Source organism: Coenobita brevimanus, chromosome 63 (genome assembly GCF_032717465.1).
Source record: "Coenobita brevimanus isolate Jiangsu-jjx chromosome 63, ASM3271746v2, whole genome shotgun sequence".
NCBI classification, from domain to species: domain Eukaryota; kingdom Metazoa; phylum Arthropoda; class Malacostraca; order Decapoda; family Coenobitidae; genus Coenobita; species Coenobita brevimanus.
The window spans coordinates 40,192,645-40,209,470 of NC_137016.1; the positions used below are offsets into that span (position 1 = coordinate 40,192,645).

The following is a 16,826-nucleotide window of genomic DNA, read 5'->3' on the forward strand; positions in this document are numbered from 1 at the left end:
TCCCCCCCAAAGGATAGTGGACTGCATGAAAAGGGCAACCTCAGTCTGCAGTTCACTGGGCTCACGTATCAGATGAACCTGCGGCTACAACAACAACAAAAACTACCACTACTACCACTACTACTACTACTACTACTACTGCTACCACTAATTCTACTTCTACTGCTACTACTACTACTACTACTTAAAATGACAACAATAATAAAGGCTTTGAAGGACTAACAAAAAATACGAAACAGCCACAGTCATATCGTAGTAGTGGTTGAGTTGATCCACGATGGGTAGGTGTTAAGGTCAAAGAGGAAGACCCCCAGCGTGTTAATCATGCAGTTCACCACCAACACACACAGCACGTTCATCACCACGCCCGCACGCATCTAAAATAAAAAAAATAATGATATATATATATATTTTTTTAACGTTCATCGCCACGCCCGCACGAACCTGAAAGCAAAAGGAATGTGATAATTACATTTTTGCGTTCATCACCACGCCCGCACGCATCTAAAATAAAAAATGTGATAATTTTTTTTTTTTACGTTCATCATCACTGCTGCACGCATCTGAAAGGAAAAAGAATCTTATAGTCATTTTTTTTTTTTATCACAACGCTAGCTCGAATTTGGAAGTAAGATCTGTCTTTTTCATTTATCACTACGCCTGCCCCCTTCTGAAAATAATAATAGTACGGTAATTCTATATTCTTTTATTACAGTACCGACACAATTTAAGATAAAAACAATGCAATAATCGTCTTTTTTCTTTTATCTGAACGCCGGCACGCATCTTAAAAATAACATACCATAATCAAATATTTTCCTTTATCATAATACGCCGGTACGTGTCTGTTAGTGAAATTAAAACAGTAATTAAATCTATATCTTAACTCCGGCAAACATCTCGAAGTCAAATAAGATGAAAAGTCTGTACCTTGCCTCTGGTGCTGTGATGCGGAATTAAGGAGCTAGTTTCTGTTCCTCTCACGCGCCATGTCACCGTTACGTGTTTTACTGTAATTATTTCTTAGACATGTATGGTGTTGTCGTTATAGGGTTAAGGTGTGGGTGTACTGAATGAACCTGTATCTAAAATATATATATATATATATATATATATATATATATATATATATATATATATATATACACATATAGAGAGATAGATAGATAGATAGACAGATAGATAGATAGACTGACAGATAGAGATATAGATATAGATATAGATAGGTAGATAGATAGATAGATAGATATAGATAGATAGATAGATAGATACGTATGTACTGAATGAATCCGTATCTAAATTATATATAAAAAAAAAAATAGATACATATGTACTGAATGAATCCGTATCTAAATTATATATAAAAAAAAAAATAGATACATATGTACTGAATGAATCCATATCTAAATTATATATAAAAAAAAATAGATACATATGTACTGAATGAATCCATATCTAAATTATATATAAAAAAAAATAGATACATATGTACTGAATGAATCCATATCTAAATTATATATAAAAAAAAATAGATACATATGTACTGAATGAATCCGTATCTAAATTATATATAAAAAATAGATACAGATATACTGTACATGAAGAAATAAAAAAGTAACTATATTGAAAATAAGTAGATCAATCAATAAGATATAAATAAATAAATAAATAAAAATCTATATCTATCTACCTATCAATCTATCATCCATCTATCCATCTATCTTTCTATCTATCAATCTCATGAGACGATTTAATCCCAGAAGAGGTGGCCACAAACAAATCGCCTCCATGAGGGTCCACTTTTTTTTTTTTTTTTTTTGAAGCTTTCATTCACTCCTCCCACTGCCTTTACATTTGATATCCGTTTTTTAGTGACTAGCACAGAGTCTAGTGTTTATTTCGTTCTACAGCTAAGCATTCAAAATGGAGAGATGTCAATTTTACGCCAGGTTAGAGTGAACAGAGCATAGTTACTCATTTACCATCTCTTGCGTGGTCATGCGTGCGGCGGTGAGGACGATGGTGTTGCCTGGTGTGGCCACGGGTAGCATGAAGGCGAAGGCGCAACAGGTGGTGGTGGGGATGAGCAGGTACAGCGGGTTGATGTGCAGTGCCACCGCCTGAAGGTGCAAGAAGAGTGTAATGAGCCAGAGATGATTAATTTTACTGAGAGGATAGTTGTTGTAGTTGACACTGCTGCTTTTGTTGATGGGCTAATATAATTCTCGTATCTCTGGAGACGAATTACTTATATTACTCTGTCTCAGCAGGGTAATAACCTAACTTGACCTAACTAAATCTATCCGAACCGCATCCCGTCTCACCAGATCCTTAACGACAGGCAGTAAGACGGAGGCGGTGGCGGTGTTGGATGCCAGTTCTGTGAGTGAGGCGGCCAGGAAGGTGAGAATGAGGGCCACAACCTCCTTCGGCAACACCTGAAGGACCTGTAGCTGTCTCCCGAGGTATGCAGACAGCCCTGAGGTGTCGGCAGCCTTGGCCATAGCTAGACCTCCCCCAAGCAGGATCACGGCGCCCCACGGAACACGGCGCGACACAACCTCCCACGTGAGGCATCCTTCCATACGACCATCTGTGTATGGGGAAGGTGATGAGAAGGACAGTGACAGTAACAGCAACACTAACAGTCACTGTCAAGGAAAGTAGCAATGCCTACGCTTACTACTGCTATCACTACTACCACTACTACTACTACTACTACTACTACTATTACCATAACTAATAGGTACGCGAGAAGTGTGGCTCCATTTAGGAAGGAGGACATGATAGACAATTGATGATGACTGCAAGAATATACTGTAAATCACAGAAGTTTAGTAAGCCGTTGCCTTTTTTTTTTTCTCTTGACATGTGTACAAAGCCATCGCTCTTCGTACAGGGTAAACTATACATCACTTTGAAACAGGCGTGATATTTTATGATAATTAAATATGGCTACTCAAAGGAAGTGATGGCGTGGAAGATTAGTCTATGAAAAGGTGTTAACTTGTAAGACCCCATCCCACAAACTCACTGGCACTCACTGGGGCTCGAACCGATTCCAGAGCATCCCGCGAACGTGAGGCCAGTGCCATATCGACCGAGCCACTGAGCACCCAAACAGCTTCTCACCTTTGTTACGCCCCCTGCCAGACGGAATGCAGAAGAGGAGGTACACCATCAGCATGACGGGGGTGGCCGGGCGAATTGATCTGTAACGAGGGAGAAGAATGCTGAGAAAGAGGATGACGTGAGGGAGTGAAATGGAAGAAGGAGGAGGAGGAGGAGGAGGAGAGAAGAAAGAGGAGGGGTGTACTGATGTGGGTTTGAGACTGTGTTATTTCTTCGTGACCAGCAAGTGACTAGTTATTTTTGCTTTTGATAACTGTACGAATGTTTATTTATTTTTGTATTGAGCGCGGATATTGGTAACACTGACTGAGCCGTCCCTACAATGCACGTCTACCTATCTGTCTATCCATCCATCTATCTATCTGCCCTTCCATCTGTCTATCTATCTGTCCCTCTATCTATCTGTCTATCTATCTATCTGTCTGTCTCACATGTGGTCCCCAAAGGCTCGGGTGAAGAGCTGCGCCCATCCCTTCACGAAGCCCGGGGCCCTGAACAGCCAAAGCAGCACCACAGCACCGAAGGACAACAGCACCACGTATTCCCTGCGTGATACGGCCCCCAGCTGGTAGTACTGCTGCTCCAACACACATCTGATTGCCGCTTCTTCTTCCTCGGCTGCCTCATTCGTCTTCCTCCCCTTCAGTAGCGATTGGCAGTTTGTTCTGTGATTATGGGACGTGTGGTTACTTGGAAGCTGTTAGTGGTGTGGTTGATGGATGTGGTTAAGGATTGTGGCTAATGGTTGTGGTTATGGTTAAAGGACACACACACACACACACACACACACACACACACACACACACACACACACACACACACACGCAGAAAGAGAGACGGGGGCAGCGAGAAACAGAGACAGACAGATAGGTAACACAACATTAAAATACATATACCTTAACCAACAAAAACTCAAACCCAACAAAGAAGACAGAGATCGAGTGTTAGGTGTTACAGTATGTCCTGGGCTACAAATGAAGGCGGTAGGAGTTACGAGGCTACCTGCAATGGCCGTAGAGAACCTGCAGCCATACCCAGCCCACCACACTGCACGCCACCAGACCAGGCACGTTGTAAAGGAGCCACGTAGCGAAGTTTAGGCCCGTGGGTTGACTGTAGGTGCTGTGGAGAGGTTGGAAGATGGGTAGATAAGTAGGTAGGTGGATCGATAGATAGGCTGTTAGGTAGGTAGATAGACAGCAATTCCATCAGCATTAATATTCGGTACACATCTTAAGAGTGTTTGTAATTCTTCCTCACTCTCCCTCTGCCTCTACTCCATAGTTACTCTGTTTTACCTCATTTCTTCTTCCTCCTCCTCCTCCTCCTCCTCCTCTTCCTTCTTCCTCCTCCTCCTCCTTACCTCTGCAGCAGGCCCATCAGCACAATATTAGGGCCACATCCAAGGGGGGAGCCCGTGCCTCCTATGTTAGCTGCGAAGGCCACGGATAGGAAGAACATTTGCCTAAGCGCCTTCATTTCCGAGTCCTCTCTCTCCTTCCAAGCACCCTCTCCTTCCTCCATCTCTCCAAGTTCCTCCTTCGACCCCTCCGGCTCCGGTATCTCAGCGTAGGGGGACATTTCGAGGTTTACTGTTCCGTCCCTGTTGCTGTCTCTGTAATGGAAGGAAATAATAGCAGTTTATCCTCTTCCTTTCTTTTTTTTTTTTTCCTAAGTCGATGTGAGGGATGGTAAAATGAAATAGTTGGTCATTATATTATTTTTTATTCGTTTTTTTTTCTTATTGTGATTTTCTCTCTCTCTCTCTCTCTCTCTCTCTCTCTCTCTCTCTCTCTCTCTCTCTCTCTCTCTCCCAACCTATCTTACCTACCAATCTATCTGTCAGCCTACCTATCTATGTTATCTATCTATCTATCAGTCTGTCTTTTTTCCACATTCCTTTACTTTCTTATTCATTCCTTTCTCCCTGCTTCTTTAATCTCTCCCTTCATTCCCCTTTTCCTCCCTGTCTCTTCTTCCGGGGAGAGAGAGAGAGAGAGAGAGAGAGAGAGAAGCGGAAAAGGAGGAGGAAGAATATGACGAAGACGAAGAAGTGGGAAAAAAAGCAGTAGAAGAAAAAGAAGAAAACGAGGAAGAAAAACAACAAGATCAAAAAGAAAATAACTGCTAAAAACCAAACACGAATATGACGACATTGCGAAAAGCGCGGGAAAGTGCGAGCCGAAATATAATGACGAACGAAACAAGTCGCCTTGTTTATATAACCCTGATTTTGTGGCATAAATCAGGCTTGTTGCTAGTTGATCCGCCCGGTTATATCAGTGCCACCACATGAAGGCGTCCCTCTCGATCAGCCGTAACACCTCTTCCATACTGATTTATTTTTGGATACGGCCGGCTCATTTCGTTTTGTACTTTATTTATGCAGAGTATGGTGATATTACGATGATTTAAGTAACACAGAAGAGGACGGCAAGGTGCACTAGGTTAAATAAATCGCTTGGGAAAAGTTATTAAAGGGATGAGAATAAGGGCTAAAATGATGCTGGGGAGGGTCGCCTTCACGTGGTGGCACTGATATAACAGGGGGGGCTCCACTACCCGTTTATATAAGATTCCTTCACTTCCCTATCCCCCGAAAGGAGAATGGTAGACTGAGGTGAAAAAACGCGTCTTCAGCCTGCAGTCCACCGGGTTTACGTCGAGATAAGCCTGAGATCACAACAATTATAAGCTCTTTTTACTCTCACTTTTTACCCCAGGATAATAATAGTAATAATAATAATAATAATGATAATAATAATAATAAAACGAAGAAGAGTGAGGAAGAGGAAGAGGAGGAGGAGGAGGAGAAAAAATGAAATGAAGAAGAAGAAGAAGGACAACAACAACAACTACAAAGAAAGAAAAGCAAAAAGAGAAGCACAATTAAGAAAAGGAGAAGGAAGACGAGGACGAGGTAGAAAAACAGTCACTCCATCCTCCCCCCAAACCTTAAATCGCCTCTTAAAAATTCGAATCTACACGAGTCCCCCTTACCAAGATTGAGAGAGAGAGAGAGAGAGAGAGAGAGAGAGAGAGAGAGAGAGAGAGAGAGTTTGGGAGCGACTGAAGCTGTGGTAGGTGTATATTATAGAAATTAAAGAGATAACCAGCTGTGGGGAGAGAGAGAGAGAGAGAGAGAGAGAGAGAGAGAGAGGGAGGGAGAGGGAGGTTGGGGGAAAGACTACGTGACTGTCAAGATCTACACACACACACACACACAAAGTAAAAGTATGTAAATGAACTACTAAAATAAAGTGTGTGTGTACTGACGTGTGACTGTTCGCCTTTGATATGATATTAGCGTGACTCCTCCAGCCCTCCACGTCCTCCTCTCCCGTTGCCTCTCCCTTCACTTCACCTCGCCAACGCCGCTGGTGCTGCTTCCTCATTGACCTTATCTGCGGGCATGTCAGCAGTTCAACCTCATATCTACCTATCTGTCTATCTGCCTATCTATCTCTGTATCTATCTATCTATCTATCTATTTGTCTATCTGTCTGTAAAGCCTGAACTAATACAATACAGTCTAACGTAACTTAGTGTAATTTTACCAGGACAAATTCCATATCTATCTTTACCTACATACGTTCTCTGCCTTGCCCTGCCCTGCCCTGCCCTGCCCTGCTTTTACCTTGGCCAGCTCTTGCACCACCGCGTCCACAATGGGTACGATCATGGCGGCGGCGGCTGTGTTGGAGATCCACATGGAGAGGAAGCCTGTTGTCGCCATGAACCCCGCCATCAGCATACGCCCACTCTGACCTGACCGAAAAAAAAAAAAAAAGCAAATACACCGGTTTTCTATACCTGTATTTTGTAGCCTATATATATTCTGTGTCTATTCCCTGTAATTCAATGGCAGACGAAGAAAATACTATGATTCAACATACTTTTCATAGCACTTCCTCGTGACTAGTCTATATTCTGTGACTCTCTTGTTACGGCCTGACATCCAAGACTGATAGACAGAAATTTTACACCCAGTTAAAGTGAACAGAGTATAGTTGCAGCCAGAAATATAGGCCTTGAACATACTTCATATTAGCTAAGCATTTCTATAAAGACTATACTCTCTTCACTTTCACTAGGCATAAAATTGCCATCTCTCCATCTTGAATGCTGAGCTGTCAACAAGAGATTAACGCTTCAATGTGGTGCTAGTCACGAAGAAGTGCTATGAAAACAAAACAGGGTCGCTCCAGTGTTTTGTTGCGGCATTGAGCTACGGGAGATAGACTGCAAAAGGACGAAAATCACTCCTACAGTACTTTTACCTTAACTTGGCCCAGATTTGAGTTTCTTTGCAGCTTATTTCACGTAGCTCAGCGGCAGGTAAGGGCAGTGCTACGGCTCCACATCTTTTCCATAGCACTTCATGACACACAGGAAGTAATGAGATAAATATTTAGAAATGGAGACCAACACGTACCAGGTAAATGAACAGTTTAGGATAAGACAGAAAAACAGAGGAGTAAGCAGTCCGAAAATTGATAAAACAGAACTGGATGAAAGTACTGTAGAGGTGGAATGACTTCTGGGAAAAGAGTTCAGACTGGAATAGAAAAAGAATTTCTAAACCATATGAATAGAGATTTCACTGCACACTGCTTGAAGTGAAAGGTAATACTCAAGCATGTGCATACCAGAGGAGTGTAACTACTGAGATAAACTGGTAATTTACTATTAATAACAGTCAGGGATGGATCGGGGAGGGGGGGGGGATGGGAGCGATGCACTCCCCACCGGTCAGAGAGAGAGAGAGAGAAAGGGAGAGACCTGGTGGATGCAGTTGAAGGTGTCATTTTTATGAAAAAAAAAAAAAATACAATCTTGGAGAAATACAGATGAATGAAAGGATGCAGATTATGGTCCCTACACTACTGCACAGAATTTGGTCCACACAGTTGATGTTGATCTCTGCATTCCTAAACTCGCAGCTCGTCAGAGAGGTGGAAATAATGTACCTGCTGATAATGCAGATGATTATTTCAGGCGAGTTGTGTGGTACCCCTGCCTGATACAGTGACTGAAGCTAGTGAAAGTCGCTTTACATCTCACAGCATTCTTGTCAGCAAAAAGGTGGGGTTCATTCCAGCACAGTTACCACCCACGACCAGGATGTGAAGCTAAGTCGTCAAGAAATCACTGGGCTATGTCTGAATGCCTGGGACAAGGTGGTGTGTGTGTGTGTGTGTGTGTGTGTGTGTGTGTGTGTGTGTGTGTGTAAATCGTATACATATATAAACTGGAAGCATAAACCAAAATTTGTATGCACCAACTCTTATTTTTAAAGTTATCCATAAACGCAAATTCTAAAAGATCATGGAATTTTAAAGTCATGTCAGGTGCTCACTTCAAATTTTCGGAAAGGAAGCTTAAGGCCGGCATATCAGCAATAAATCATTTCGCCATCACCTCTATGCACACCTGGATTAATTACAGGTGAAAATTTATCCGTGTGACGTCATGGATCGCTAAACTTGCCTTACTATTAATGTGTATCTGTTACCAAAACATCTCAAAATCAAGTGGGCAAATTACGTTCAAACTTCGTGGGCAGTATCACGGAATATGTGGCTTGAACTGATTACATTTTGAAGTAAATTGCGACCATTTTACTTAGCAAATATTCATGATCTTTTTTTTTTCTTTTTTTTTTGTGATGGCAGGTGATATGTATTCATGGGCGAATGCTTTGGCTGTTCTTTCTATAATATGGGCCGTTGCTGAAAAGGGTCAAGAAATATTAGTCTAAGGTCTCTCACTCTCTCTCTCTCTCTCTCTCTACTACTACCTATATAATCCGTCTACTCATCTATCCATCGATCAGCATATCTACTTATCCATCCATCAGTCAGTCATTCATCCACCCATCCATCTATCTACCTATCCATCCATCAATCATTCATCCATCCATCCATCTACCTACCTATCCACCCATCCATCAATCATTCATCCATCCATCCATTTCTCTATCCATCCATCCATCAATCCATCCATCCATCTATTTTCTATCCATCCATACTCACCTAATCTCAGTATAACGAACAGGGCAATCCTCTTATGCAGCCCACAATGCTCTACCGCCACGGCCATGATGAGACCCCCAAGAAACATGACATTGGAGTCCTTCAGGTAGACGCCGCAGACAGTCGCCGTGGACAGGACGCCGAGGAGGGGGAAAGCGAAAACGGGAATGAGGGCTGTGACGGCAAGGGGGACTGCCTCGCTGATCCAGAGAACTGCCATGGTTACGAACACCACTCCACATCGCGTCTCCTGTAAGGGGGAAAGAGGCTAGTAACACCATTTATTCAGCGATTTATTCTACAGACTGTCTCGCTGATCCAAAAAACCGCCATTATTACCAACACCACACCACATCGCGTCTCCTGTAGGAGGGGAAAGAGGCCCCGTAGCACCGTTTACTGAGCTACTTATTCTTCTGGGTGATTTAAGACCCCAGAATAACACTAATATATCCGTTGCTAATGAATGGATTTATATAAACTCCGTACATACAGAATTCATACTATGAGTTCGACGATGAGAATGTGGAGTTGAAAAAGACTAAGAAGAAGAAGAAGAAGAGAAGAAGAAGAAAATGAAGAAGAAGAAAAGAAAAAGAAGAAGAAGAAAAAAACGAAGAAAGGAGAAAGATGAAGAAGATGACGATGATGACGATGACAGTGACGACAACCATGACTCTACTGACGAAGATGGTGACTAGACGGATCTTGAATTTGGCTCTCTGTTATCTTGTTTTTGTTTTTTCTTGGAGGGAACAATCTAGCGGAATCCTGGCCTTTGGTTCCTTCTTCCTTGCATAAAAAAAAAAAAAGACGATGACAATGATTAGACAAATGACGATGATGACGATGACGATGACGATGATGATGACGATGATGACGATGCTTACCGATGGAGGGCGGAGGGCTGCGGTGAGGGCTAGGGCTATGGGGGTGAGGAGGGCGAGATAGAACAGAAGGGGAGGCCTTAGGGAACGACACAGATCCATAGCGTAGGTGGCAGAGATAGATAGACAGGTAGATAAATGGCTAGAGATAAAGTGATAGATAGATGGACAAATTAGATACGTACATAAATAGCTGGATAGATAGATATACAGATAGATAAAAACAAATAAATTAGATTGGGATGTAGGTAGGTAGGTGAAATGGATGGACAGATAGGTGGACAGATGGACAGGTAAATGGGTAGGTAGGTAAGTAGGTTGACAGAAAGATGATTAAATATATACACTGACAAAAGAGAGAGAGAGAGAGAGAGAGAGAGAGAGAGAGAGAGACCCTTTTCTTCCTGTTTTCTTCTGTAGTTCCTCTTTCTTCTTCCTCTTCTGTCCTCCTTATCAGATCTGCGAAAGAAAAACATCACATTACTAAAAAATAAATTAGAATATAGATGTAGCAGATAAAAATATACAATAATAATAATAATAATAATAATAATAATAATAATAATAATGGGTTCTCCTAGCAAGAATACGCCTAATATTGAGGTCATCGTGCTGAGAGGGTTCACAGCACCAATATATTAGCGTCGGTTTAGGAGGCTCCCTAACACCTTTTCCTAAGCGATTTATTTTGCTTATTACGCCTTTCCGTCCTATTCTGTTTTGCATAAATCTTTCCAATATAACCAACTCCGTATAAATAACGTTCAAAAGGGTAATAACCACCCATATTCAAAAATAAATCGCTAAGAAAAAGGTGTTAGGGAGCTTAGTTAACCGACGAGAATGCGGATCTATGTTCTATGCATTTTTGGAAAGACTCACTTTCCATTATATTCTGAGTAACGTGAGACTAGCCCCGGACCTCTACGCCTCACACGGAATATTGAGTGTTTTTTTTTTCTTTTTACCTTTCTTATTATCAGTGTTCCTTCTGTTTCTGTCTTTTTATTGTATTTTCGTCGCTTTGCCTTCGTTTCGTTCAGTGGGGAGGAGTGAGGCGGCGAGCGACACCCCGTACGAGAGGTGGAGAGGCACACTGAGCTACCTAAGAGAGAGAGAGAGAGAGAGAGAGAGAAATTAAACAGCATGTGGAGGGATCGCAATGTCAGTAATTTGAGAGGTTTCGCAATCCATCTTCCGCGACGAATTATTCTACACACTACACCTCAGAATCGGATTGCATGTTACTGATGCAGACTCTCTTGATATTAAAGAAGCGTAAATGACATGCAAGAGAGTGTTAAGATTCAGCGTAAGAGAATAAATAGCCATGAAAGAAGTGTTGCGAAACCTTCTATACCACTTAAAATTCTGATAATCAACGGTAGTCCCACGAACAAAAATAAATAAATAAATATAGATAGATAGATAGATAGGTGGGTAGGTAGATAGACAGATAGATAGATAGGTGGGTAGATAGATAGATAGATAAAATAAAAATATTCGAATGGTAACTTACTTATCTTGTGAGTGTGTGTGTATGTGTGTGTGTGTCTGTGTGTGTATGTTCATCTCCAAATCACTTTATAAACACTTCTTAAATATCTTATAAATAAAAGTCTCTCAAAGACGAAGGTAAAATTCTTCATCCATCCATCCATCATCCAATCCTACATTGCCCCATGAGGAGCGTAGGGGCCCGGGGCTAGGCAGTTGGTCCCGACATTTAAGATGAGAGTGACCAGCCTCACTCATCCCTGAGTGGCATTACATGAGCAATCAACCCCAACCACCCCTTGGATATAAACTTTCGCCAGCTCAATCCGATTGGAACGCAATAATTACCCACTAAACCAACAGGCGCCAAAATTTGGCAATATGGTTACCACTCAGCGTAGTAAATGGTTTCCTGGTGCACAGGAAACCATTTGACTTGTCACTCAGTGTAGAGTGTTCTTAATCCAACAATAACAAAACAAACCGCCGCTCTCACCTACACTCAGGCACAGAAGTTAGCATAATATTTCACATCTTCGCGCCCTCCTTAGCTGGGTAGTTTCCTAAGCCGAGAGAGGCTTGGTATGTTTCACCTCTTCATGTCACTTTCCTCTGCTGGCTAATATTCCTAAGCTGAGAGAGGCTTGGCATGTTTCACCTCTTCATGTCACTTTCCTCTGCTGGCTAATATTCCTAAGCTGAGAGAGGCTTGGCGTGTTTCACCTCTTCTACTTGTCACTTTCCTCTGCTGGCTAATATTCCTAAACTGAGAGAAGCTTGGTACTGGTATTTCTCTGCCGTAATATTTCACCTCTTCTGCTTGTCGCTTTCCTCTCCAGGCTAATATTCCAGTGCTGAGAGAGGCTTGGTATGTTTCTCTGCCGTAATATTTCACCTCTTCTACTTGTCACTTTCTTCTGCTAGCTAATATTGCTAAGCTGAATGAGGCTTGTATGTTTCTCTGTAATATTTCACCTCTTCTACTTGTCACTTTCTTCTGCTGGCTAATATTCCAAAGCTGAGAGAGGCCTGGTATGTTTCTCTGGCCATAGATGATTCCCTTTGATATGATGCGTCAGGGAGGAAGGTGAAAGACATAAGAGGAGTAGTATGCTGAATTTTGACCCGTATCCCGGTAGGCTAAGAAAGCTCCCTAACACCTTTTCCTAAGCTATGTATTATGCTTATTGCACCTTACTTTCCTATTCTATGTTTTTCATATCCTTCTAACACCTTTTCCTAAGTGATTTATTTTGTTTATTGCATCTTACTTTCCTATTCTGTGTTCTGACGCCATCTCCTAAGAGATTTATTTTACTCATGACACCTTACTCTCCTGTTCTGTTATACAAATCCTTCTAACATTGTCATAGTCTGCATAAATAAAGTACGAGAAGATATTAACCGGTCATATCCAAAAATAAATCGCTAAGGATGAGGTGTCAGGGAGTCTTGTTACGTGAAGAGAATACGGGTTTTGTTACTGTATAGGGTGGTTCATATATTGCCCTCCCCCTTCAACGGCTCAGTCAGCGTTATCGGTTTCTACACTGCATCATTCATTCATTCATTTCCTACTCCCACTGCCTCACCCACGCCCACACCAGCAGACTCAGCCATGTCCGCCACACGTAGGGTACCGCCAAATGAGTTACTAGCGGAGTGTTATTTACAGACCACCCTGTATAAGGCGTCACGTAAAGTACAGTATGTAAAATTCCGTTTGACCTTGGAATGTTGCAGATTTCGAGATGCAATAAATAAATAAATAGATAGATACATAAATAAACAGATAGATAGATATAGATAGATAGATAGATAGGTATTGTACGCAGGTTGGTACATTGATAAACAAATACAAACAAAAAAATAACTAACAAAAACAAATAAATGAATAAATAAATGAGTAAATTAAAAAATCAATAAACAGAAAAAACCTGTAGGAGGTGATGAAAATAAAACACCATCCATCGAAATTCAAACACGCTGGTTGGGTGTATTTATTGAATCGGCACTTCCTTCACTGTTCTGGGAGAGAGAGAGAGAGAGAGAGAGAGAGAGAGAGAGAGAGAGAGAGAGAGAGAGAGAATCGAGCAACAGGTAAATCCCAATCCTCTGACCTTCAATGTACACACTTTTCCCACACACCCAGCAGATACTTCGATGTTCACGATTTGGGCGTATTTGGCGTAAAAATGGGGCTGTGTATGGGCGTAGGAGCGTAGTGGAGGGGTGATTCGAGGTCCTGGGACATAGTTAGGGGTCGTTAAGGTACGCACAGGTGAGATAATTAGGAGAAACGCACCTTTTTTGTAGTGATGAGTGAGTGTGTTTTGTGTATGTGAGTCCCGTCGTTGTCTGGCTATTACTGATATGCTCCTACCTGCTTACCTCCTGACTTGTTCCTACCTTCCTCCCCCTCCACCCCTCCCTCCACTTCCTCCCTCTCTTCCCTCCTCTTTCTCCCCCTTCCTCCTTCTCCTCACTTCTCTCCCTCCCCTTCCTCTCCTCTCTCCTGCGTTTTTCTTCTCTCTCACTTCTCTCCAGCTCCTTCCTCCTTCCTACTTTACTGTTTGCCTGTCCTTGTCTTTCCCTTTCCATCCCTTCTCCATCTCCTTCCTTCCCTCCCTCTCTCACCTCTCTCTCTCTCTCTCTCTCTCTCTCTCTCTCTCTCTCTCTCTCCCTCTCTCTCTCTCTCCAAAGTCCCCCACCGGCACCTCCTTCCTCCCCTTACTTCCCTATACCTCCCCTCTCTTCCTCCCTACCTTACCCTACCCCTCTCCCTTCTCATTCTCCCTTCCTCCCTCTCTCCCTTCCTCCCTTACGTCATATCTCCCCCATTCCCTTCCCTCCCCTCCCTTCCCCTCATCTAATTTTCCCTCTCTCTCTCCCTCTCTCCTTCCATCCCTCTCTCCCTCCCTCCCTCCCTCTCTCCCTCTCTCCTTCCATCCCTCTCTCCCTCCCTCCCTCCCTCTCTCTCCTCATCCATCCACTGTCTTTCTACTCATCTTTCTTTCATCCTTTCAGTTCATCCATTTATCCATCTGTCTGTGCATCCAGGGTTCATCCATTCATTCATCCATCCGCCTACCAGTTTGCCTATCCATCCAGCCATCCATCCATCCAGCCAGCCAGCCAACCATAGAACCATCCATCCATTCATCCATCTATCTATCCAACCATCCCCTCTCTTAACCCATCCATTCATCTATTCATCCATCCATCTTTCTCTCCACTCAGTCATCCATCCATACATCCATTCCATTCACATAATGGACAGTTGACCTCGGAAGCAATTGTGTGTGTGTAAAGATGAATGGAAGGGCAGTCACTGAATCATGACATCTGTGACTCAACTCTGCTACAGCCTTTTCATTATTTCACATTATTATTAAGATCGTCAAATAATAAAGTTAGTTTACGGCACACGCGTCATATAATCCTTCATATATAATTACTCATCTCATTCACCTTGATGTACAGAAAATGTGGGTCGCAGATAGGAAGAAAACGAGAAACGCTATATTGTCTTCCCTCTCCTCTCTCTCTCTCTCTCTCTCTCTCTCTCTCTCTCTCTCTCTCTCTCTCTCTCTCACACACACACACACACACACACACAGAAATTAACATGTATTCTTCTAGTCATGAATAAAGCAGTCGACATCAAAAACACCATTTGCTATTAAATTTCCTCCTCCGATATCCGAGTCAGCAAGATAGCAGTCACTTTTATTTACATTTACAAAAACATATCAAATTTTCATCCACCTAGGCAGCAGATGAGGTCAGTTATAGTTTTATTCTTTTTTACGTTAACTTGGCCTAATATTATCACCTTTCCATCTTGAATGCTGAGTTGTAGCAATAGATTAACACTGGTATACGATGCTAATCAAGAAGAAGTGCCACGAATGGGATGTAGGGCCAAAGCACTGTCTTTTTCTGCCACTGGGTTCCGTGAAATACGTTGCAGGTCAGATGCAGAAAAAAAAAAACGCAGTGGTTCTACATCCTTTCCACAGCACTTCTTTGTGACTATTATCATATTCTAGTGTTAATCTATTGTTCCAACTCGGCATCCAAGAAGTAGGTGATAAATTTTAGGCCAAGTTAGAGAAAAAGGAGTATATATTCGCTCTGTTCCAACCTGACAGAGATCCCTTACCTCCTCATCTTATGTGGTGGCCAAGTGTAGTGAGAATGGAGGATGAATTTGACTAGTAACCAAGGAGACTCATTTCTGCCTCATAGCTAAGACTTATCTATTTTCACGCCACCATGACTTAGCATTCAAGCTGAGGGTGGCCTAGTAAGACTGGAGGATAAATTTGACTAGCAACCAAGGAGATTTTCCAGCTAAGAGTGGCCCAGTTCCCTCAGATGAAAACAGACTCTAGTACACAAGGTTAATAGACAGACGATAATACCAATACACTTATATTTATATGTATTTTTATTTTTATCATAACTAAGAATTTCACGCAGTAACATCAGGCCCGTATTCTCGTGGGGTGAGGAGGCTCCCTAGCACCTCTTCCTTAGCGATTTATTCCTGGATATGGCTAGTTAATATCATTTTGCACGTTACCGAAGCAGAGTGTTGCGATATTGGAAGGAATGACGTAACACGAAGAAGGGAGTGAAAGTCTACTAAGCAAAATAAATCACTAAGGAAAAGGTGTTGGGATATTCAAACTGACAGAGCCCAGTCCCAACAAAGCGACTTTGGCACACAAAGATCGGTATATGGAAGCTCCCTAACACCTTTTCCTTAGCTATTTATTTTGCTTATTACCCCCCACTGTCCTCTTCAAATCAAATCAATATAGCCATTGGTTTACATACATAGCGTACAAAGAATATTAACCAGCCATATCCAAGAATAAGTTGCTCAGGAAGAGGTGTTAAGGAGCTGCCTTAATAGAAGAGGGAGAAGGTTAGCAGTTAAACAATAGCAAAAGAGGCAATTATTTATTTATTTATTTATTTGTGGAAGTTAAAAGTACAAAGCAACAGTTACTAGGAAAATTTAACAGAGCCGATGGACAACAGAGAACAACAGAGAATAACAGAGAACAATAGAGAACAAGAGAACAATACAGAACAACAGAGAACAGAAAGCAACAGAGAACAGAGAACAGCAGAGAACAAGAGAGAACAAGAGAAAACAACATAGAATGAGAGAGAACAACAGAGAACAACGGGTATACAGTGAACTAAAACTAAAGAGCTGTATACTAGACTATGGAAGCTCCGTAACATCTCTTCCTTAGCG

General features: G+C 42.1%; 1 protein-coding gene across 1 annotated transcript; it reads right to left on the reverse strand.

Annotated features, from left to right (window-relative positions):
• Positions 1-210: 210 nt before the first annotated feature.
• Positions 211-10,156, reverse strand: LOC145404440 (Na(+)/citrate cotransporter-like). Its single transcript, XM_080275958.1, has 11 exons — positions 10,058-10,156; positions 9,168-9,417; positions 6,770-6,900; positions 6,409-6,536; positions 4,496-4,747; positions 4,135-4,254; positions 3,564-3,797; positions 3,133-3,212; positions 2,325-2,593; positions 1,983-2,120; positions 211-377 (listed from the first exon to the last, which is right to left on the reverse strand). The coding sequence occupies exons 1-11, from the start codon at positions 10,154-10,156 to the stop codon at positions 246-248; spliced, it is 1,833 nt and encodes a 610-aa protein (XP_080132084.1). The 3' UTR covers positions 211-245.
• Positions 10,157-16,826: the final 6,670 nt, after the last annotated feature.

What these genes read in the sequence shown, in the direction of transcription:
- LOC145404440 (XM_080275958.1), bottom strand. Translation starts at nt 10,156, where the DNA reads ATGGATCTGTGTCGTTCCCTAAGGCCTCCCCTTCTGTTCTATCTCGCC. An exon ending in TGCCTGTCGTTAAGGATCTG is followed by an intron (nt 2,121 to 2,324) that starts GTGAGACGGGAT and finishes TTGCACCTTCAG; the next exon opens with GCGGTGGCACTGCACATCAA. An exon ending in GCATGACCACGCAAGAGATG is followed by an intron (nt 378 to 1,982) that starts GTAAATGAGTAA and finishes TTTTTATTTTAG; the next exon opens with ATGCGTGCGGGCGTGGTGAT.